The sequence below is a fragment of the Convolutriloba macropyga genome, chromosome 3, assembly GCF_964194025.1.
Source record: "Convolutriloba macropyga chromosome 3, txConMacr16.3, whole genome shotgun sequence".
Lineage (NCBI taxonomy): Eukaryota > Metazoa > Xenacoelomorpha > Acoela > Convolutidae > Convolutriloba > Convolutriloba macropyga.
Genome location: NC_134470.1, coordinates 14,072,920 through 14,097,946, shown reverse-complemented (window position 1 = coordinate 14,097,946; position 25,027 = coordinate 14,072,920). Strand labels below are relative to the sequence as shown.

The window sequence follows — 25,027 nt, the reverse complement described above, 5'->3', positions numbered from 1 at the left end:
ATTGTTTTAGAGTTTTTCGACCGTGACCATGGACCTGATCCCCGTCATCCCTTTTACCCCAAGTGGGTCTCCAAACACTTTGGCGAAGAGAAAGGAGGCAAAACAGTCGCCACGTAAGTGTTAATTTTTCATCTTATTTTCTCAAGAAGAAAATATGAATCTGTTCTTGAGCTCTTTCCTGAATTGTGTTGCAAATGTTTAGGAGTCGTTATATATTAAATTTTGATCTCTTCTGCCCCCCCCGCTTAGTGGGCATATATAGGTTTTACGCCCTCAGGCGCTCGTGCTATTTTTACATACTAATGTGCTACATAGCAACACACAAATTGTAATTGGGGGCATTAAAAACACTGGGGGCGAAACCGAATAGATGAAATTTTATTCTGTAGCTCAATAGTGAACTTTCTTTCAGTCGGAAACAATGTGAAGATCTCAGGTGGAGAGTGGAACCTAATTTTTTTTTATTGTTGCGTTTTGTCACTCCTACGTGTAAATTATGCTCTATCTTATACCACATTTTCTTAAAAGAAAATTGAGATCTATTCTGTTTTGTCCCCCACCTTAGTGGGAATCTAGCTTTTACTATTTTTTGCATAGTAAAGTGCTATATAACAACATAAACACGGGGGGGGGGCGAATAGATCTGAATATCGAGTTTGAGTCATGGCAAATTATACGCAACTGCTAAGTTGTGAGGGCATTAACGGAAATTATCCCAGAATATCACTACAATTGTACAATTTGGAAACCTGTGCTTTCTAATATAATTGGTATTTATTATTATGAGTTCATTGAGGGTAATACTTCTGGATGTTTTCTAGATCGCTAGCCATTGATCTGAATACTCCCACTTTGAACGACCTGATCACAGTTCCAGATCCAACTGAGCTCACAGATTTGATCGAGTTCCCTGGACGCAGAATCAGAGCCCCTAAAATTGTTCTCATACTACGAGGTCCACCGGGTTCTGGAAAATCATTCTTGGCACGATTGATAAAGGTAGTGTGTAAAAACATGTCATCCTCGAGCGGCTCCCTTTATAACTGGCGTCCCATGCGATGCAAGAATTGAGTCATTAATTGCAGCGCATCTCTTTCATTGATTCTGCGCGCTGTTGTTGTCATGAGCACTTTGAGGCGTTCCACCAAAAGGAATTTCAGAATTGTTGCATGATTCAAGTCATTTATGAAATGGAAGAAATATAATTCACCAACAAGTTTCTAAACAAATTGTCATTAATGCAATAATGTTGTTCACACTGCTATAGAGAGCTAAACCGTGAGACAGAGTGGAGCGAAGTGCTTATTGGCGACGTGATGGTGGTTTTTTTCCTATCGAATTCTTCTCATTTCTGCTCAAACCACAAAACAGTAGTTTTTTTGAAAAAAGGAAATGATTTCTCAAGAAATCAGTTTGGCTTCTGACAACAACGCGGTACTATTGACGCACGCGCTAAACTTACTTTAAAAATTTTAGAACAAATTGGTTGCAGGTTGAAGAAGACATCATTGCACTTCTCTTGACTTCTAAAAAGCACTTGACACTTTATCATCAGCTGCTAACAAAGAAATGTTCATCTGCTCTCGAACAAAGTTTTAAGCAATTTTTATAAACGAAATGGTCTTTTTTCTTCACAGTTTTTGCGCTTTTGTTCTAGAACTTTGTGTCAGTTCTCAGTTACTTTTTCACGCTACAATACTTCATTTTCAGTGATTTCATCTGCTCTCATTCTGAAATAAAGTGTGGTGCTATTATAAAAGTGATTATTAGTGGTTGAGAATGAAAGCTGTTGTAGCTTAGTGGTAAAGATTTCTGACTGCTATCCTGAAGTTCGAGGGTTGGAACCCCTATTAGGTCCGAGTATTTGCACCCAAAAAAAATTAAGCAATACCCCTAAATTAAATTGCCACCCGACTCTATCGTTTTGGGTGATATTAACTTCTTTCTCATTCACAAGTGGCAGCAGCTGAGCTGACGTCGCGGCAGTTCACTTATAAAAATCAAATGAAAAACGCGCCGAAATTGGTATAATTTTCTCTATTTTATAGTGGTTATAGGGGTATATAACATCTAATGACGTAATTTGATGCCCCCTTAGTAATTAATAGCCGCACAGCGATAGCTGGGGCTATTATTGGCCTTCTCTTGGTTTTTTTTATTTCGTCGTCATGATTTTTGTTACGACCATATGACGTCACAGCCACTTTTTGTTCATTCGTTCATGCAGTTTCAACTGAATTGCATATGTGACGTCATTTTTCGCTCTTAGTGGAGCGAGTTTTTTTGTTCATGCGCGTGATTAAATTTTTGGTCAGACTTGACTTACCTCACTCTCAAAAATGACTTCCTCAATTTGAAATTGACTTTTATTTACTTTAATTCAAAGAGATAAGGTCAAATGGGTCTGTGTCACTCTAAATGAAGGTTATTTGAGATCAGCTAATAGAGGCAGCATTAACTTATACAGATTTTTAATCAAAATATAACAGATCAGCCTTCAATGAAAAGACGAATTATTTTGGTCTGTCTTTTTTACTGTTTTTATACTGCTGATCTACAAATCTATTGCGGCTATTTTCTGGCAGTCTGCCAGCTATGTTTTGAGTTCTCCAACCCCGATTGTCAAAAGCAGGCTGCAATAGATTAGAGCTCCCATTAGTCGTTCGAGAGCAATTCTTCAGGCGTTAGTCGATTAAGTTTAATTTTTGCCGGTGTGTCATTCTTTTTGTTGTCATATCAATCAGTCTCCTTAAGGGCGGCAGGTCGCATCGGCTTCTAATGAGGCATATGTGAACCTAAACATTGGTTCAAATAGACAGCTAGCGGTTTTGACTTTGACTCTATTTGATTTCGACAAGGGTATTAATCCCTATAAAATAAGGATTATTAAATTAGCAATAAAATCATTTGGCCATGCTTCGCGGGCCATGGCCATGCCTCAGCGGCCCGTGGGACTTGATATGAAACTATCACAACCGAACGTGGGATTAATCTATCCACTTAAATATGACAAAACATGCCTTTAATGTCGACTGCTAATTAGCGGGATGAAATGATAGAGGGGTGAAGTGATAGCGGGGTTAAATGATAGAGGGGTGAAGAAATCGGGGTTAAATGACAGGGGGTTAAATGAATAGGGGTGAAATGAAGTAGAACCGTATTAAAAGAAGGATACCGAGGCTCTAAAACAAATAAATGGTGTGCTTCATTTTTTGTTCGTATGTGGTCAACAACAAATAAATCTCACTAAAACTGAGGTCAAGGTAAGGTTGGGCGGCTTAGTGCTTTAAAGAGTTGACACAGATTTAATATGTGAAAACATTTATCATCATTAAAACAAAGAGTATAGATTTGAATCAATGTTTGACGATATTTTTAACGGTAAAAGTGAAGCCGAATGAAAAATATTTTTGCTGACTAAGATAACAGCCTCAAATTTATCTGAAAGTTGCCCTTACCCGAGGAAACATGAAATAATATTTGATAGACATGGCCAATTAAAAAACGCAACCAAAAGCATTAATCTACGTAAAAGGCAACAGATCGTTGAAACTGTATGGCAACTACTCGTATTCATTGTTGATTAAACAATCAGGCCTAATTTTTTTTCGCAAATTTCACATCTCAACATATAATTGGGTATAAGAACTTATATCGAGGTGGAAAGATTCTGGAAAGCGATATAAATTTTATTTATTTTTTGAGCAACCAATGAATCGAACTGGTTTTAAAAACTCAAATTCCACTTTTTCTATGCTGAAATTAAGTTTTCAAATTTGTCTCGTTGCAAGTTTCGGTTTTTAGAGCTTTCAATCTAGTGATAATTTGTACCTGCCACCATTATAGGCGAAAGTGATAAACCGCCAGGGTTTCAGTTTTGTTTCAGTGGTACCAGTGTTTAATAAGTTTACATCTTCAGACAAGGAGGCTCGGTAATGTGCGTACGCACATAAGGTTCCGTCCCCGTTCATCCACATTCTTGACTTAATTGGGTACCAAATGATGAGGAGATAGATAACTTTCAAAAACATACATATCGTTACATAAACAGCCAAGAGAATACAATAATGCCACCCTAGAGCGCCGATGAACGTTGTTGATAATATGACTACTAGAAAATAAATATCAAACAACAAACATTATTTACGACCAAAACTTGATTTCTATAATAAATAAAATCATAAAATCAAACCTGCATCAGACAAAATCTAAACAACTTGACCTTTATATCATTAGAATAAGTATGGAACCTGTCCTCAATGCGACTGGTTAATAGGTCGACAAAAAAGAGCAAAGAGGTGCGAATTTCAAAAATACGTTTCTATTTTTGAAAAGAATTAATTTCATAAACTCTAAAATGTTTATTTATATCTCCATAGGAAGCAACTGAGACATGTCATTATCCCATGTTTAATTGCACAAAAATTCAAAGCCAATGGGACCTACGATTATTGTTATAAATTAAAAAGAAAACGAAAATCCTATAAAATGTACAAATACAAAAAAATCTCAATTATTTTGTGAAATCTCGTATTAACAGCAGTAGAAAAGCTGAGAAACAAATGTTCGAAGCTGAAACCGTTATAGAGGTTAAATTATAGTTCACTGAACAAACGGGTTGTGAACTGTGTTTACAGAGACTGAGCTACAAATCGACCGAAAAATTAATTAAAAATGACGAATCTCAAAAACCCAATTATGTTTTTGAAAACAAATATTTTCAGACTTTAAAAAGATTTAAAAAAACAGCGATGGATTAGGTCGCAATACCTCAAGAAGCCAATTGGGCCTGTTAATAATGAGATTAAATCACGACCCCTCTAAATAACAAATGCATACAGAAGCCAAAACTTTAAACAATTTTACGAGATCACACTGTTCAAGGCACTATCATTATAAGATGTTTCCTACAAGAACTGTATATGGTCCCTTTCTCCTCATTTTAACATCAAAGAGTCTTCCTTCTAAAAGGATTACGTAGACATGACAACAAAAATATACCCAGAAATTGAACTGTATAATCTCGTAATTTTTTTAAATGAAAATAATGCTTGAAGCAACCAGTCACAACGTATAACCAAGCGCGATACGTATAAAAAAGGCTTGAATCTAGAAAAGTAATTAAGACTTCTAATCAGTGAGGTTGTCACATGGTTACGAAAATGAAAGCAAAAATGATACAGTTGAAAAGAAATTCTTTTTATTTCAATTTGAAAGTCATTAAAACAAACAGCTGTGAACTGAATTCTTCAACTAATCTCAGTTTTAAGTTCTGGAAGCAATTGAGACCTATCGCTATTAGGTATATGTCGTCTAACAATAAAAAGAAAGACAAACATAGGCAAAAACAAAAAAATCCATAAAATTTTGCGAGATAACTGTGTCTCAGCCCTCATGCAGTTATGATCAAAAAATTGAAAAGGCGTAGTATCAAAACAAAGAGCATTTGTTGAACATAAAGCCGTTACGGAAATTAATTTATAACCCACAAAAAATTGTTTCTGCCTGTTTTTACTGAGACTACGCCCGAAGTTGAGAGAAATAAGATAAAATAGTGGCAAATTTCAAAAATTAACCGATGTTTTCTTAAAACAAATATATTCAAAGTCATAACAGACATTAGATAACAACTGAAAGAAGTGTCAGGGATTATTTATACCTCCTGAAAAATAACTGGATCTTTGAATAGGGACAATAGGTTATTGGGATTAGCGATTGGGCAAAAAAGATAATAGATGGAAGCAGAAATCAAAAGGTACATAAATATTCTTTTCAAGAAAACAATTGGTCAGAGCCATAGGAACCACGAGCTTAACTCTGAAGCCGAAATACAATCTAATTTTTGTAAATTTTATCTGTTATTAATTGAACTCTGATTTGAAATGCTTGTAAGTATAAAAAGTATACATAAAAATCAATTACATAGCGGAAATATTTTGAAAAAAGTCACGCCCCATTAAAATCTAACAAATTTTTTATCGTAAGGATCCATGGCGAGATCAAGATCAGCCCAGATGTTGCTGCACGTCTAACAAAATACACATTTGCTTAAGTGGTTTCAATATAGTTCAATTTTTTAACTAAATCTTCGAGTTTGTCAAAAATAAAAATGCATTTTGTATATGTAACGAGTTTAAGTTTGCAAAAAACTGGCAAAATTATAACTCCGGAAGAGTCTCAAAGCCAGTGGTTGTGCAATTAGCTCAAATGTCAGCTTAAAGAGAGTATGGCCGCATTTTTAAGGGTTTTTTCCAACAAATTTAAAGCAAGTCGGCTGAAAAAGCAAATTTGGTCCCAATTTTGGTCCAAAAAGTAGAATTCTGAAAAATTTAGCATAATTTCTAGCCAACAAACCCGGACCAAACAATTCAGCAACCCTCTTCTATCTTTACAGATAAAATTAATATCACTACAGTTAACAATTTGAACACGTTTTAGCAAAATTGACGAAAATTAGTTCAAAAATCCCGAAAAAGCGAATAAAAACGGCTAAAATATGTCTAATATTCACAAAACTTTAAACTTCGATAACTCCCTATAAAAAGTGAAAATTGAAAAAATCGTTTTAATTTCATATTCTACGCTGGACGGGCTTTTTAATGATACCACTCACAGCTCTCTAGGATGATTATATCGATCGGCCAAAATTGACTGAACAAAAAAAAACCATTTGAGTATATAGTTCCTTCCCGCACAAGTGGGGTCGGAACAATTAAGGGCACGGATCTATTCCCTCTTCGGTGAACCGCCAAAGTTAACCCACATTCTACGACCATATAGTTAAGGAGGGATCATTGTTTTAGAGTTTTTCGACCGTGACCATGGACCTGATCCCCGTCATCCCTTTTACCCCAAGTGGGTCTCCAAACACTTTGGCGAAGAGAAAGGAGGCAAAACAGTCGCCACGTAAGTGTTAATTTTTCATCTTATTTTCTCAAGAAGAAAATATGAATCTGTTCTTGAGCTCTTTCCTGAATTGTGTTGCAAATGTTTAGGAGTCGTTATATATTAAATTTTGATCTCTTCTGCCCCCCCCCCGCTTAGTGGGCATATATAGGTTTTACGCCCTCAGGCGCTCGTGCCATTTTTACATACTAATGTGCTACATAGCAACACACAAATTGTAATTGGGGGCATTAAAAACACTGGGGGCGAAACCGAATAGATGAAATTTTATTCTGTAGCTCAATAGTGAACTTTCTTTCAGTCGGAAACAATGTGAAGATCTCAGGTGGAGAGTGGAACCTAATTTTTTTTTATTGTTGCGTTTTGTCACTCCTACGTGTAAATTATGCTCTATCTTATACCACATTTTCTTAAAAGAAAATTGAGATCTATTCTGTTTTGTCCCCCACCTTAGTGGGAATCTAGCTTTTACTATTTTTTGCATAGTAAAGTGCTATATAACAACATAAACACGGGGGGGGGGGGGGCGAATAGATCTGAAAATCGAGTTTGAGTCATGGCAAATTATACGCAACTGCTAAGCTGTGAGGGCATTAACGGAAATTATCCCAGAATATCACTACAATTGTACAATTTGGAAACCTGTGCTTTCTAATATAATTGGTATTTATTATTATGAGTTCATTGAGGGTAATACTTCTGGATGTTTTCTAGATCGCTAGCCATTGATCTGAATACTCCCACTTTGAACGACCTGATCACAGTTCCAGATCCAACTGAGCTCACAGATTTGATCGAGTTCCCTGGACGCAGAATCAGAGCCCCTAAAATTGTTCTCATACTACGAGGTCCACCAGGTTCTGGAAAATCATTCTTGGCACGATTGATAAAGGTACTGTGTTAAAACATATCATCCTCGAGCGGCTCCCATTATAACTGGCGTCCCATGCGATGCAAGAATTGAGTAATTAATTGCAGCGCATCTCTTTCATTGATTCTGCGTGCTGTTGTTGTCATGAGCACTTTGAGGAAGGAATTTCAGAATTGTTGCATGATTCAAGTCATTTATGAAATGGAAGAAATATAATTCACCAACAAGTTTCTAAACAAATTGTCATTAATGCAATAATGTTGTTCACACTGCTATAGAGAGCTAAACCGTGAGACAGAGTGGAGCGAAGTGCTTATTGGCGACGTGATGGTGGTTTTTTTCCTATCGAATTCTTTTCATTTCTGCTCAAACCACAAAACAGTAGTTTTTTTTTGAAAAAAGGAAATGATTTCTCAAGAAATCAGTTTGGCTTCTGACAACAACGCGGTACTATTGACGCACGCGCTGAACTTACTTTAAAAATTTTGACACTTTATCATCAGCTGCTAACAAAGAAATGTTCATCTGCTCTCGAACAAAGTTTTAAGCAATTTTTATAAACGAAATGGTCTTTTTTCTTCACAGTTTTTGCGCTTTTGTTGTAGAACTTTGTGTCAGTTCTCAGTTACTTTTTCACGCTACAATACTTCATTTTCAGTGATTTAAAATCAGTCATTTAAAGTGATTATTAGTGGTTGAGAATGAAAGCTGTTGTAGCTTAGTGGTAAAGATTTCTGACTGCTATCCTGAAGTTCGAGGGTTGGAACCCCTATTAGGTCCGAGTATTTGCACCAAAAAAAATTAATCAATACCCCTAAATTAAATTGCCACCCGACTCTATCGTTTTGGGTGATATTAACTTCTTTCTCATTCACAAGTGGCAGCAGCTGAGCTGACGTCGCGGCAGTTCACTTATAAAAATCAAATGAAAAATGCGCCGAAATTGGTATAATTTTCTCTATTTTTTAGTGGTTATAGGGGTATATAACATCTAATGACGTAATTTGATGCCCCCTTAGTAATTTGAGTTCTCCAACCCCGATTGGCAAAAGCAGGCTGCAATAGATTAGAGCTCCCATTAGTCGTTCGAGAGCAATTCTTCAGGCGTTAGTCGATTAAGTTTAATTTTTGCCGGTGTGTCATTCTTTTTGTTGTCATATCAATCAGTCTCCTTAAGGGCGGCAGGTCGCATCGGCTTCTAATGAGGCATATGTGAACCTAAACATTGGTTCAAATAGACAGCTAGCGGTTTTGACTTTGACTCTATTTGATTTCGACAAGGGTGTTGTATGATGCATGCTTTCTAAAGATGAGTCGTGACAATGCTTATTAATTGTTCTCAAACGAAGTTTAGCAATTATATTAGTCCTGTTATTTTTTCCGACTCAAAGAAGTATTGGGATTCTACAGGTTTTTAAGCTGAAGTTATGACTTGAAATTTGACTCTTGTTTTCGAACCTTGACTTCTGTTTTAGAACGTTGACTTCTGTTTTCAAACGTTGGACTTTAAAATTGACTTAGTTTGTAATGTATAGAAATTAAGAACTGATGGTATTATTCAAGGTTAAAAGGTCATTTCGAGAGTTTTTGATCCCTTATAATTCCCTCCAATCTATCTAAACTAACCCCTCCCCCAACTACCCCTACCCACCCACATTTCTACCCGAAAATGGTTTTTTTTTCACACTGTATTTTTTTTATTTTTTATGTTTCTGAATTAGATAGAGTTAGATAAGTTTTTATTGCATGACTCTACGAGAATAAAACTCATTTCAAATACCATTTGGATTTTAATTTTGTGTCAAGCATTTCGAATACCATTTGGATTTTAATTTTGTGTCAAGCATTTCGAATACCATTTGGATTTTAATTTTGTGTATAACTATGTTAATAAATATGAGTGCAAAAATTAGCGATTTTGTGTAGGAGCGTGAAGTGATATTGGGAGACCACCAGAAGCCGCCGCGCATTCTGACCATAGACGACTACTACCTCACGGAAGAATTCATCAACAAGGAAAATGCAGAGGAACAGAGAAATGCCAAGATTACCTTGCCCTCAGCCCCTAGAAACAAAGTTAGTCCTTTATATTGTTTAAAATAGAGGGAGGGCGACACAGTAACTGAGCCGAGCTTAAGCTGATCGCATTCATTTGTTAAGCCTCTTCCAGTTTTCTTCTCTATTTTATCCAAGGAATAGCAATGATGCTTCCTCGTAACAAGAGCTAGGCTACTCTTTGACATTAATAAATTTGTCGCCCAGCGTTGTGTGCCTTGATGGCAGCAAATTTCTTTGTGTGAAAAAATGACAACAAATTCATGGTCAAGGAGTTAACAGCACTATTGAGCATTAATTTATGATGTCTGAGCATGGATACGTTTTGTGTTTTAATTCTTGTGTGAAGTTTTGTTGTTGTTCAGATAGTGCAGTATGAGTATGATGAGAAGATGGAGACAGCGTACAACCTGTGCATGTTCAAGTGTTTCAAGAAGAGTCTGGAACATGACCTCTTCTCATTCCTCGTAGTTGACAACATCAACCACTTGGTCTCTGACTTTGAGCAGTACCTCGCGTGTGCCAAACTGTGTGGATACAAGGTACTCACCTACTGAGCAAATATCACAAACATTATTAATTGCTCTTGAACGAAGTTCATAGCAATTATTGTAAACGTGTGTCTTTTTTATGCAAAATTTTCGCTTGACAATTTTGACTTTTCGAGTGACTTTTACGCCCTTGACTTTTAATAGCCGCACAGCGATAGCTGGGGCTATTATTGGCCTTCTCTTGGTTTTTTACAATTCAAAGAATTTGAATTGTATTGGGGCGCTGTCTTTTTTTTAAGATCTGTTCACACATTTTCATGATTTTTGAAGTCAAATTGTAGTAGTGATTTTGGTCACGCCGGAACAGGAAATGGAGCGAAAAAGCGAGTGGTTTTGCGGCGTGAATTTTTTTCACTCTACTCTTAAAGTAGAGTGAGAAAACGGTGTTTGAACAAAATTACGGTTTCTGGCTAGTGGTTTTTTGATCACATGCGGCAATTTCACTTCGATTTTTACTGTTTTTTCGATTTTTCTGATCGGATTTTTTTCTGAATGGTTTTCCCAATCCATTCATAGTTCATTCTAGGCCTAGTTTTTTGTTTGAATTACATTTTCATTTCTCGCTAGTGGTTTTTTTGTTCACATGCGGCTTTTTGACATTGATTTTCTGTATTTTCTTATTTTTTTTATCTAATTTTTTTTTAAAAATGGTTTCTTCAATTCACTCATGGTCCATTCTCGGTCTAGTTTTTCTGTTTAGTCAATGAAAATTCTTTGAATTGTACGTCAAGACTAGTCCTGCTATGTTTTTTATTTCGTCGTCATGATTTTTGTTACGACCATATGATGTCACAGCCACTTTTTGTTCATTCGTTTATGCAATTTCAACTGAAATGTATGTGTGACGTCATTTTTCGCTCTTAGTGGAGCGAGTTTTTTTGTTCATGCGCGTGATTAAATTGTTGGTCACACTTGACTTACCTCACTCTCAAAAATGACTTCCTCACTTTGAAATTGACTTTTATTTACTTTAATTCAAAGAGATAAGGTCAAATGTATGTGTCACTCTAAATGAAGGTTATTTGAGATCAGCTAATAGAGGCAGCAATAACTTATGCAGATTTTTAATCAAAATATAACAGATCAGCCTTCAATGAAAAGACGAGTTGTTTTTTGTCTGTCTTTTTACTGTTTTTTTGAGACTGCCGATCTACGAATCTATTGCGGCTTTTTTCTGACAATCTGCCAGCTATGTTGCGTTTTGCCTGATCTAAAATTCTCTCTCAATCACAATTTCCAAGCAGCTGAACTCAATTGGCGGCAAGTTAATACTAAAAGTCAAATGAAAAGTGCGCCGAAACTAGTGCCATTTTTTACTTTAAATCTTAATAGTAATATATGTTAACCTCTAATGTGGTTTTTTGAAGCCCACTTTTCAACTTGATAGTCCCATTTATCCCATTAGGCCCCCTCTCCCCTCCCCCCCCCCCCGACTGAAGCAGACTGCAATTCATTGTAGCTCCCACTAGTAGTTCGAGAGCAATTCTTCCAACGTTTGGTCGGTTATGTTTTTTAATAGCCGCGAAGCGATAGCTGAGACTAATATTGGCCTTCTCTTGGTTTTTTACGACTCGAAGAGGAGTATTGGTTTTCTCTCGGTCTTTTTTTACAGGAAGTAGTTTTGTTCACGCGGCATTTTGACCTAAAAGCGAAAGTGGGAAAAGTTGTCATAGTGAACAGGTTGTTGCTATTCAAGAGAAATTTCTTGATCATGCGCTGCGCTCCGTGAATGATTTTTTGGCTGTGAAAATTGTTCTCGAGAGAACGGCGCATATGATTTAAAATTTTAAGCCGGTTTTCCGTCCATTTGGCTTAATTTTTTTACTTGTAATTTGGTTGCTTGTAGAAAATGTGTTTGATCGATACTGCATTCATGTATAACTTTGTGAAATTGATACCACAAAGTTTTGCGGAGCCTAATAATATTTTTCAAGTGTGAAATGGGCTCATGTTTCTCAATATTAAATTTATTTTTTGGATTTTTTCGTTTCTTCCTGTTTGGATTTTCGAGCGTACCTTTTTTTGAAACATTAATGTATATGGCGACGTTCGATTGGCAATTCATGAATTGAACAACTCTTTTGAACGTGACTTATTTTTGTTTTATCAAATTGTACATACTAATCCGATTTTTGCTTTTTTGTCCAACTTTTTTGTTTGTTTTTGTTTGGTTATACTTAGAAGAAGTCTTTTTGTGCACAACCAGTGGTTCAATTTTGTAGTATGAATAACTGATTTGTTTTTTTGGCGTCTAATCTTTGAAATTCAAGGGAAATTGGTTTCTTAATTACAATTTTAATATTTTTATATAATTTTAGTTTTGACTTTTGCAAATTGTTTTTTATTTAGTGAATCTGTAACCTTTTCTCATTTTTTATGTCAACAGAAGCATTAGCGTGTAATAATTTTAGCCATGATCGATAAAAATGTATGTACTTAATTTTGGATCGATAATTTTTTTGGAGTGTTTTGAAAACACAATGTTGAAGTCATTGTCGCTTGTGAAAACTGTGTTTAGGTCAAACGGCTGAAGTAACCAAAAAGCAAAGAAGAGAGCGATTGTAGGATAGTCTCACTAAAAATCATTGTATATATTAAAGGTGAGGAAATTAGTTGTGAAAAAAAAATTCGCTAAGAGAACAAAATTTTTTTTATCACGTGCAGCTTTTTAAAAGTTTTTTAGTTTTATTCCAACTTTTCAATAAAAGGTGTTTTTCAAAGTTATCTAATCCAGTAGTAGTGTATTTGGAAGCACTTTTGAGCACCTGAAGCAATTTTTTCACATTTAGATTTAATCTTCATTTTTTTTATCATTTTGCCTATTTTAAGTTTTTCTAGAATTTTTTTGTAATCTTCTTAAATTTTTCTATAACATTTGCTGAGTTGTGTGGTTGAAACTAGTTGTTGTAGCAGTTTTCGGCGGTCGTTCAGTTTGATTGATAGTTTTTAATTTTTTCGGAAAAGTGGCTAAATTCGATCAAATTTTTGCCGATTTTTGTATGTTTTTATCGTTTTTGACTTTCTTCTGACCTTGCGCTTCCTGCTCTGATTTTTCTCAGTCAATTCTAAGTTTAGAGTTACTCTTTAGATGTATTTTTTCGGTTTTTTGTTCTTAAATGTTCTCTAACAGTTAATTGATTTTTCTCCCTCGTTTTGGATGAGTGACTGATCTGGCAGAAAAGTTTGTAAAAATTGTTCGCGAATAATGGTTGGAAAGAATTGTGAAAGCTAAAGAGGGCACATATCACTTAACTAATTTAAACAAGTTTTTAATTTTTTTGTTGTGCTCTTATGTTTTAATTGTCGTTTATATTATAGTCGATTTTTGGTTGTGTGACTGATATACTATAATTTAATTAACAATTTCTCAGATAAATGGTTCGGAAAGTGCATTTAGCGTTTGCATTTTTTAAATTCTACTTTACGGTTTGATCCGTCATCTTAATATTTTGTTGCAAACTATCTGCATAAGAGATTCCTTTACCAATAGTTTTCTGGATTTGCCACTTAAGTTAAATTTTATCAGGTTGTGTATCAGTTTTTGTTAGATACTTTTCTCATATTTTTTCCTGTTTCAGAATGCTTAGTTTAATTATGTGGAATATGCATTAGGTCAGTGAGGATGGTCACTTTTTTACTTCAAGTCGTTTTCATGAATTTTTCCCGCTATGTTTCTCTATTTCGTCGTCACGACTTTATTTTTGACCATATGACGTCACAATCACTGCAAATCTGCTTTTGTTCACTCTTTCATGCAATTTCAACTGAAATGCGTGCGTGACTTCTTTTTTCACTCTTATTGGAGCGAGTTTTTTGTTCATTCGCGTGTAAAAGTTTTTTGGTCACACGTGACTCACCTCACTCAAAAATGACTTCCTCACTCTAAAATGACTTCCTCACTCTAAACTTGACTTTTCACATTAATTCTTCAACGATATAAGGTCAGGTGAGTGTGTGTCACACTAATTTGAGTTTATTGAAAAGAGGTAGAATTAGGATAAACAAATTCCTAATAAAAAATATGACTTCTCAATATTTAATAGAAAAGTTTTTTTGGAGTGTATCTTTAACTATCTTTTTGAGACTGCAGATCTACGAAACTATTGCTGCTTTTTCTGGCAATTTTCCAGCTATGTTAAAAATTTTCGTAGGGAAAAAATTGATTGAACTGCTTCCGGAAAATATTTGATTAAAACAAGATGTAAAACCCTTTAGTCCCTGACATTGAGCTGTACCTCGCATGTGCCGAACTGTGTGGATACAATGTACTCACCAAATGATCAATTATCACAGACAATATTTTAAAATTGTTCGTATGGAAATAAGTTTTTTTTCGGAAACTTTTTTTATAGTAAAGCAAGATGTAAAACCACTTGGTCTCTGACTTAGAGCTGTACCTCGCATATGCCAAACTATGTGGATACAAGGTAGCCACCAACGTATCAAACAAGATGACGCGGATATACAAAAATTCAAGTGGTCGTTTATGTTAATTGAATTTTTTTTGCGGCTTCAAATTCATTGTTGTTAGGGAGTCTAATCAGGTGCTACTACTGTGAAAATTGACCAGTACTGGATTCGATCCAGCATTTATCACTTGCAAGCCTAGTGTGCTAACCATTTACACCAACTGGTCTCAAGCTCACGAACTTGGGCATCTCTTATGACCCGTTATCACGTTCTTTTTACCGGTCAATCGGATATTTTATTTTTCGAAATCTTAAAATTATTTTTTACCGGCCTTTCGAAAGATTTAACATTCATTGAACCTACTTTTAATACAGTCAAAATATGCACATACTTCGGATTGGGTGGTTAGTAAATGGTTTATTTTAGGCATATGTGGTGGAGTTGAAGGTGCCTGCTTCTCTTTGCTTCAAAAGGAACACACACAAACGAAGCAGAAAGGACGTTGAGAGGGTGAGTGAGTTTCAATATGTACAGAAGTCACTTGGAAATTCTGGCTTTACATCTTGAACCGCTTCGCGGTACTCGATGAACAACAGAGGTTCTCACTGATTTCAAGCAGAGTCATGTAACATATAACTTAACAGGCATAGCAACCATGGTGTAAGTAGAAATAGTGAGGCCTATAACCAAACTCAATTATAACCTTAAGAGATTGCGATCAGATATCTCAAAATTCTCTTGAGTTAAACGCCATATGTTATCTTGGTAAGTTATTTTAATCAATAGGTATGCCCAAACTGCACGTATATGATTATAAAATACTTTTTGACATCGTGTTAGACGAAGGAGACGTCTAACACTTGAGCGTTTGAGTTGTTTAGATTATTACCACGTGGGAAGACCCACCAGAGGACTGTAGATGTCTGGAATACAACAACTTCCTCGAAGAGCATGCAGAGCCAGTAAGTTTTTCTAACTGCCTGTAATGTACTGGTTTGCTAATTTGAGACATGATACCAACAAAATTGATACTCGACAGGAAATGAGAACTGGATTTTAAAGGAAAATATATTTCGCTTCAGTGTCTGAACCATTTTCGAAGCTTTAGGGGTTGTCGGAATTGACATTGAGGTAAAATGTGATATATTTGAAGGAGCCTGTGAAAGAAGCTGCGAAGAGTGTTGGAGTAGAGCCAAAATTACACAAGAGATCTCTATCACCACCGCTATCTTCTGGAGGTCACAGGCATCGGTCCGATGTTAAGAGCGCCAGGACAGTTGAACCCTCTCCTTCAATTCTTCCTACTTCTTCCTCTGGAAGAGCTGTTACCTTAGACACCATTTTAATAGACTCCAGGTTAGATGTGTTCAGTGACATTGTTCCTGTGCAAAGGGCTCTCATTCGCTTCTTCATTAATAACAGATATGAATCTGCAGATAAAAAATATGAAAGACTTTCTCTTGAAAATTGGTGAGAACGTTCTCCTTAGTTTTCGTTTTAAAGTGTTAAAGAGCCGTGAGACGAAATGCAGTTGAGCCATTATTGGCGATAGGGTGTTTTTTCGTCAGTAAAATTGTATCCAAATTTGCTCATTTTTGGAGCTAGGAGGACTTAATTTTTGTGCTCATGTGATAGGGTACGTGATGCAACACAATATAAGAGCTGTAGAGACCTCAATGTTTGGTATCTTACCTAAATATTGCATCAAATCACTGCTCAAAGTTTTTAACAATTATATTAGTCCTGTGGTCTATTTATTTCTTGCTTTCCTCATTGTTTGTCTGACCTATTTGATTTTTCCTCAAAAACGGGATAAACAGGTCGCGTCCGGAGGGCATTAAATGGCCGAGCAGCCCTCTTAGATCTTTACACCTTACTAGTCTCTAAGTATGCGATCGGCTAAAACTGTTTTTTTTATTTCAGGGTGGGAAGGGCGGCTCTTAATAGTTTGGCCCACCTCAATCACTCCCGCCTTCCTCCCCAAATAACCCCCCTCCCACTGTCCACCCTTAAAATCCTTGCGTCCATCGTCCCCCAGCTGGCGATTTGAACCCCCTTCGTTCATCACTATCTCTCCCCTCCCCCACCCCATCACTTGACCCCCAGCAGTCACTCACCCCCCTCAATGCTAGTATCCTTAAGCCCCAGCTGGGTACTACCGAAACCAACCGCTCGCCGGTTGTTTGAGAGCATTTCTCTCGACGTTCGGTTATGTTTTTTTGTTTACTAAAAGCCGCCCTCATCTTAGCTGGTTATTATAGTGCTCCAATTTTTTCACTTCGTCGAACACGTTCGCTTTTCCTTAGTCCTCCACAGCTTGTTTCGCATGAAGCAATATTTTACATGAAATAGTTTCGACTTCTCTAGGCTAAATGTTCAAAGAAGTGCAGTATGAGTTTTTCATCAGGCTGCAATTGGTTGTTATAATTGCAGCACCAATACCTTCTGAAGTTCTTTTTTGGCAATTTTTCTGTTTTCGTTCTTGCTTATGTAGCTTTATGTAACTATCAGAAGCTCTTTTTACCGTGGCAGGTCAACAATTCATCTCTGTCAATTGTAATTCAGGGATGCTCCTGCTACGCTTGTCTTTTATCGTCTTTCTTTATTTTGTTACGATCACGTGCCAGGAAGTCAAAGAGCGGACCTTTTTCGTTGACTTCTACGGCTCAGCACAAACTGCTTGAAGTCATTTGTTACTGCGTTCTGTTTGGGTTGTTAGATGAATTGATTGATTAGTTGTTTTGCGTGCATGACTTACCTCACTGATGTACCTCACATTTATCTAGCGAGAGTGAGCTTTATTTCTTTTCGATTAGGTTATTCATTTTGAATTTAGATTTATGAATGAGTACAGACTTCATTTTGTAGACTTTGCGCTCACTTATGAGATTGAAATGCGAATGCAAGTCTGATCAAAATTAAATAGAGGCCCAGCAATCTGGATCAATATGTGGTTTTATAATATATTTGAAAATTAATACTGTAGTTTGTTATAAATGCGAATTAATATTATTTGTTTGGTAAGATTAAGTGTCTACTTAATGTTTTTCTGCTGGAGAAATTATTACAATTGCTTTAGTATTTTTCATAAAAATAATTTGGTCATTACTAGCCACCCTCATCTTGTCAGCCGGCTATTATGGCGCTCCTATTTTCTTCGATCGACTAAAATTTGTTTCACTTTATTAATAGCCGCCGTCAGCCTCTCAACGGCTATTTTTAGGCACTCTTTTTAAATTCGTTTTACCTTTTGATCACGTTTTTCGTTTTATATAAGTCACAACTTTCACATTTGACTTCTGACTTACCTCACTCACTGTTTCAACAGAATGGTATTTAAATCCATTCACTCAATGAATTACGCAAGATAGTGAATACAGTCAAGGTAGAACAAAATTAAAAGACGGACAAACCGATATTTTCTGTTTCAATCTTTTTCTGTTTCAATCCCGATATGCATCAAGCGCGTCAACGGCTGCTATTTTCCGGCAATCTGCCGGCTATGTTCTCATTTTCCCGCTTTTTCGACATTTTGCATGAAATTTTTTTGTTCTCTAGGCTAAGTTCATTTTTCGTTCATTCTGTCAAAGTGCTCTTAAACAACAGTTGCTCAGCAAAGCGATTGAAGTGAACAGAATCAGTTTTGTAAAATGAAATCAGAATAGAAACCGGATAAACCCATAAGGCTCAATTTTAGATGCCCGCTATTTGAACTTTGTTCTTATATGTCTTAGTTAACATCTAGTGTTTTGGCATTGATACTAGTCCCTGCATCCACTCATTAAAAAACAGGAGTATACAAAACCACGAAATCGAATCAAAATAGTCGGAACTTCGGAAATGTGTTTGAACAACAGTAATAATTAATTGCTCTCGAAGAGAAGCAATTATTGTAACTGTTTGCTTTGCGTCTTTTTTTATGGACAATACGCCCATAAGTTTCTGCATTTTGCGTGATCTAAAATTCTCTCATTCAAAATTTCAAGCAGCTGAACTCAATTGGTGGCAATTTAATACTAAAAGTCAAATTGTATGTGCGCCAAAATTGGTGATATTTTTTCACTTTAAATCTTAATAGTGGTAAATATTATACTCTAATGAAGTTTTGTGAAGCCCCTTGTGAAATTCTTAGTCCCAATCAGGCTACACTTCCTCCCACTTCCTGCTGAAGCAGGCTGCAATTGATTAGAGTGCCCGCTAGTCGTTCGAGAGCATTTCTTCCGACGTCAGTCGGTTATGTTTATTCTTTTTTTTCTGTTCATTCAATCCAAATCTGTGTTTTGGTAATCAATGGCGGCTATTTCTCGGTAATATGCCGGGTGTGTTTCTTCGTCGAATAATGGTTTTCGCTTTATCTTAGTTCACAGCTTGGTCAAACTTTTGCGTGAAATTTTTGTAGGCTAGTTGACTTCTGTAGGCTAGTTTCAGCAGAGCAATCTAAAATGAGCAGACTCAATTCCTAAAAACGAAATAAAAATAGGAGTGGTATGAACCCATACAGCAAAGTTTAGATGTCCGCTACTTGAACTCTTTTTTTAATTGCTCTCGCACGACGTTTCAAGCAATTTTTGTAAACTTGTCTTTTGTTATGCAGAAGTTTTGGTTCACCGTTTTTGCGCGTTTGTTGTTAATTTTTTTTGACTTTTTACCAACTTAGTTCTTCGTGAAAAAAATTGCTCTGGTACTGAAGTAAGTTCGTTCCTAAAAGCGATTGTGAGCATTGGAAAGCAGAGCAATTGTAGCTGATTGGGTTAGATGTTAGACTGACAACCTGGGAGGGCTGGGGTTTTTGCACCCATGAAACCTTTCTGAGCTACGTTCCCTCTAAATTAAATTGTTTCGCCTGTCATTCGAGAGCAATTCATCCGATGTTGGTCGGTTTATATTTATAAGTTTTAGTTACAATCTCTAATGTGTTATGGCATTGATAATAGCCTCTGTTTCAATCAATCAATCTTTTCCCGTTTTTCTTCCAATCCCTATCGGGGTTACGGGAGGCAATGGTGGCTATTATCAGGCAATCTGTCGGGTATTTTTCGCTTTTCTTTCGCTCTAGTGACGTAAATAATAAAATTATGTATACACTTCTGTCCTTATTTGAGAATTTGTCCAAATTGAAATTACAAAACATAGATTACTTTTTTGAAAGTTTCCTATCTTTGTTTCAATTGGTAGATAATTAAGATAATTAAGCCAAGAATATGGAGCACTTTACCGAGCTTCCTTTCTTGTATTGAAAAATCCTCGTTGAAGCTGAGTACTATTTTTGCCGTTATAGATCACCTTCTCCAGAACAAGTAGTGACTGATGTGGCTAGGGAGGAGAGTCCGCTCTCATTTAGGCCAAAGCATTGGTCGCCCAGAAGTGGTAGCAGAAGGGGTGATAAACAGCCGCATCAGGTTGTGCCAACTTCTACCAGATCCCGAGGATCATCACCTGGAAAACGCTCCCTCTTCCCAATCAAAGCACTCTCTCCGTCTGAGAGTAAAAGGTAAGCTGCAAACTTTTCCTGTAATAAAATTTGAAATATTTTGTGGTTAAATACGTTTTCTCCACTAAGCTATCTAAGAAATTTTTGAGGAAACGTACACAGTTTTTAAATCAATTTTCTGTGCTAAAAGTTAAACTGCAAACGCAACGTTTGGCGAATTTTACCGCTAACACCTAGAAGAAGTAATTTTGAAATTTGCAGACAAATTTGATTAGTAGAAATAACTTGAATTTGAAGCCAACTTTAAGAGTCGAATTAACTTTTGAATTTGACACTTTTGAGAGTAGAATTAACTTTTGAATTTGAGAAAAATTTTAGGAAAAACTCTACTGTCTTGATTCCTCATTAGTCACCCTAAATGATAGGCTAATATTTGGGCCTTACAAGAAAAACTAAATGTTGCTTTGACTTGACGCCGATTGTTTTATCAGCAGTGTGTGGCGGGGGGATCCAGTCTTGAGCTGATTTTGGTTTTAGATCGAAGTACAGACGGGAAGATCCTTCCGTAAGTGCTGCTGGTGCTGCTATCACTCTTAGTCCTCCGTCTCTCAGAATGGTCGAAAGACAAAGAACACCATCGATTGAACGACTGTTAGGAAAAGCAATCGCCACTGTAGAGTCACTCCGCAGTCCAAAACGTGATCAGAAGCGAGCTGGTTCGCCTGTTCGAAGAGATCGAGATAGAAGCAGAAAGCATGGGGATAGTGGTGACGTCAGCAAGAGCCAAGTTGAAGTGGTTGCTTTGGATTCACCTGAAAGAATCTCCTCGTCTCGTAGAAGGTCAAGCAGGTCGAAGTCGCCTCATAAGAGGTCTTCGGGGTCAAGCAGAACACACCGCAGATCAAAAAGTCGATCTCCCGACAGATATTTGGTATGTAAATGATTCAAGAATCTAGCATTATGATCTTGTGAGACGGTGCCTATTCATAAGTTGAGGACAACTTTCTTATTGGATTGATTGAACTGAATATCAGATAGCGTGAAGCTTTTCAACATTCGCTTTCGAAAAATAGAAGCGCGTTCTTGAAATTTAGAAGCGAATTGCTAAAATTGCTGATCCTAGACAGACATCTTGAGTTCTTATCGGAAGTTTTAATTTCAGGGACAATCGAGAAGGAAGTGATCTGTGCTTCAAGCAACAGCTCCTGGAGATCGATAGAATTTTGCAAGTTGGAGGCCAAGATGGAAAGATAGAGGAATTTGGAGATAGAACTGCACGTTGAAAACTTTGTTTTGAAAAATTTTAATATCTGTTTGTCTGGAATTTTTCTGTAATAGAATTATCAATGTTATTATTTGAATAGTTTTTATCGCCTCGACGATCTTGTCATTGTAGTGGTAGCTATTTTAGTATATGTAGTTGTATTTGAGTTGCTTCAGTTAAGAAAAAATGGATGTTAGTATTAGAGGAATCTCTTCATTGAAATCCATGGGGGTCAATAGGGTGGAGTAGGGAGGTCAATAGTAGGTACAAAGATCAGCTATGTGTTGGGATTTGTTGGCACGTCAACCGGCAAAATTGATCAGCAGTGAAAGATGAATTTTAAAATGTTTCAGGTTTAACCAAAAGAAAGATATCGTGATAATGAAAAAGAAATCGGACATTTGAAATAAGATGCACACTTTCGACCATGGTACGATTATAATGAATTTTGATAGATGTAAAGTAACGGAGTTTTCGAAGTTTTGGTGCAAACGTTTGCAGACTAACTTGGCAGTTTGAATTTATGGCAAATTTAGGACTTCATGCCATGAAACCGAAATGGCAATTTCTGACATTCAAGTACTTTGAGTCTCATTTAATAATAAAATGTTTCCAATAATAAATTGTTTCAATTATCGAGATAGGAAACGAGCCCGCAAATTAATTGCGCATAATATTTCCGCTTTGTAAAATGGTATGATGTGAAATTAAAACAATAGGCAGCTTAGTCTTCAGAAGCCGCCCAAATTTTGGTTCGTTTTGTAATTAGAAAAGCGTGAGTGTTTAAAGTGTTGCTTGTCAAAATGGATTATTGAAACTTTGCTGCCGGGAAATGCTGCAAACAGCTCAACAAAGATGAAGCTGAAAGCAACTGTTTTGACTACATGTCCGCTCCTCGATCCATCAGTAAAACTGTGATTCTAACTTTCATTCAATTTTCCCTTTGCTGAGGAGTTAGTGATATTTTCGTGAATCAATTTGACAGACATAAATCTGGGATCTTATTGTTTACCAATTGTTGAAACACGCAAAGTTCGAAATGTTTGCCAGAGTATATAATGATATTTCATGCATTCACTCATCTAGATTGCCAAAAGTTCTTTTTTTAAATAGTTGTTTGCTCAACAATGTTTTTATTCGTCTGCTTTCGGACATGGAGACTTAAAATATATCAGCTCGCATGTTTTCGAAACCAAAATTTGCGCCCGAAATGATTAGAATTCCTGACGCTTTGAATAGTTAAGTTTCGTTTCTGCGATAGTCATCACCGTGAGAACCACAGTTTTAAGAGAAATTTAATTTCTGGCTCCTATTTTCGTCAACAAGAGGCCAGATGCAAGAAAAAACAAAATTGGGATTAATGGATCTCCCGACTTGCTGTCAACCTTTGGGTTATTGAAGAACAAATCACTATGCTAAGTGCAACAGAGGGAGGCAAAGGTCGAAATGTGGCGTTCAAGTCAAATCTTGTATAGGCTAGCCACCACAAAATTTGTTTGACCGAGGATTAAAGGGAGGCTAAAGACTGTTAATTGCTCAAAAGATTTGTCCTCTTTTCAGAAACTTGAACTACATTTTGTTGGAAGCCAGTTTTTTCTGCTTGAATAATGTATTAGGGTTATATATATATATATATATATATATATATATATATATATATATATATATATATATATATATATAATTTAACTTCATTGAAATTGATGATAATTGAATTCATTTCAATAAATAGAAATTCTGTCAGTTTTTTGTTGTGCGTTTTTTTTTGCGAGTTTTGGTACTTCAAGCAGTTGTTTCTGCTGTAATTCGTTGTTCTTGTTTTCACACTTGAAATCCCTCAAATACTTTAAGATATTGATACTGCTCTTTTCTGTTAACTTTTTCATGAGAGGCTCTTTTCTCGGACGGTTTTCTTTATCTTTCATTTTCCAAGCAATTCCATCGAGTTCATTTGTTTTGCGTTCCATCTTCCACCTTTTCGTCCCACTGAGCATGATTATTTATGATATGTGGAATTCAAATGCGCATTAACGTGAAACTGACCTGACAGGAAACGAGAATTCTCGGCTTTTACACTTTATTTCGAAACGCACATTTTTTGTCGAGAAACAAAAACAACATTCAACACTAGAATATACACGATTTTGAGGGAAAAAAATTAAGGATTTGTCGCTTGAAACAAAAAAATTCTATTTTATTAAATTAGTGTCAGCCCAGGAGATCATTGTTCTGAAACTTAATTGAGCATAGGTTTTCAAAAAAGTTATCTCTTCATTATTACTGGATATTTTCAATTCTAAGTTTTTGTTCTGTTTAATACATCCGTTCCTTTATTTGAAAACTTCGTTTTCGGTAACGTTTTTCTTATGACATGGATGAAAGTATATGCATATGCGACCATATGCGGTTTTACTCAAATTGTTTCTTTTTTTACGAATTGTGATGAAGAAAGGGCTATAATGAAATTACTTAATTGTACTACATGTTCTATACCACAAAGTTCAAAAAATAAAAGAGGTGTGAATGAGGTCCTGACGGTATCTTTGAAAATCACAATTTGAAAACGCCATGTGATTATTTTTTGTGAAGTTGTTATTATTTTTAAAAAGAAATTATTCAGGACAAATTCTACTAATTTTTTGCTCTGCTTTTCAGCAATAAAGAGATCCAAACAGAAGTTAGGGTTTTGAAACTGATTAAAATTAAAACTGAATGTCGACTCGACAAAGAAGGGAAATTAGATTATTTTAAATTTCTTGAATTAAACAGAGAAAAGCATTCAAAACTGCTTAACATAAATTCGAAGAACATATATTCTCCGTTTTTGCGGTTCTACTGGAAATAGAATATTTACATTTTAACTTACACTGGGCATTTCAAACCGCAACACTTAAGAGGCATGATTTTTGCGTCGATTTTGCAGCGTACAGCCGTTTTAGTAAGGTTCAATTGATTAAAAACAGAACGAATTTTCAGAAATTTTCCATATAATTAAAAATTTAACACCAGTTTTAAATATCTAAAACCGTTTGATCCGTGTTGATTTGACGTGATCCATCAATGTTTTTTGTCAACGCTGCCGTTAGCATACTTCTTAGTAACAAACATTTTTTAAAATCAAAATCCTGGTTGCTTGGAGGCTATATAGCCGAAATACTAAATGAAAATTCAAAATTTGAAGACCTCACGGGATTTGTTGATTTGTTATTGTTTTGCTCAAATTATGATGCTAATTTTATGATCCGCTTTTCAACAATTAAGAGATTAAATGGAAATTTTGAGAATTTTTCGAAACTCTCCAACAAGCATTACTTGTATTTGATTTTGACTTTGAATATTGCCTCAGAATGGAGTTCATGCCGCATCAGCAAATTCTATTCTCTTCATATTTATTTATATAATTGTGTTTAATTTTTTTTAAAGACTTAATTTATATATATTTTTATATCCTTATATGTAAATATGATACTGTGTTTAGTTTATGTATACAATAAACCAAAATACAACAATAATTAGAGAACACAAACTATAAATGTAAG

General features: G+C 35.8%; 1 protein-coding gene across 1 annotated transcript in view; it reads left to right on the top strand.

Annotated features, from left to right (window-relative positions):
- LOC142335969 (uncharacterized) overlaps positions 1-21,585 on the top strand; it is a 60,113-nt gene extending 38,528 nt beyond the window's left edge. Inside the window, exons 8-17 of the mRNA XM_075384392.1 lie at positions 11-113; positions 822-999; positions 9,704-9,853; positions 10,198-10,374; positions 15,220-15,303; positions 15,675-15,755; positions 15,947-16,149; positions 20,072-20,284; positions 20,762-21,155; positions 21,387-21,585. Coding sequence (XP_075240507.1) covers positions 11-113; positions 822-999; positions 9,704-9,853; positions 10,198-10,374; positions 15,220-15,303; positions 15,675-15,755; positions 15,947-16,149; positions 20,072-20,284; positions 20,762-21,155; positions 21,387-21,407 — 1,604 coding nt within the window. The 3' untranslated portion in view covers positions 21,408-21,585. The remainder of the gene's footprint in view (positions 1-10; positions 114-821; positions 1,000-9,703; positions 9,854-10,197; positions 10,375-15,219; positions 15,304-15,674; positions 15,756-15,946; positions 16,150-20,071; positions 20,285-20,761; positions 21,156-21,386) is intronic.
- Positions 21,586-25,027: the final 3,442 nt, after the last annotated feature.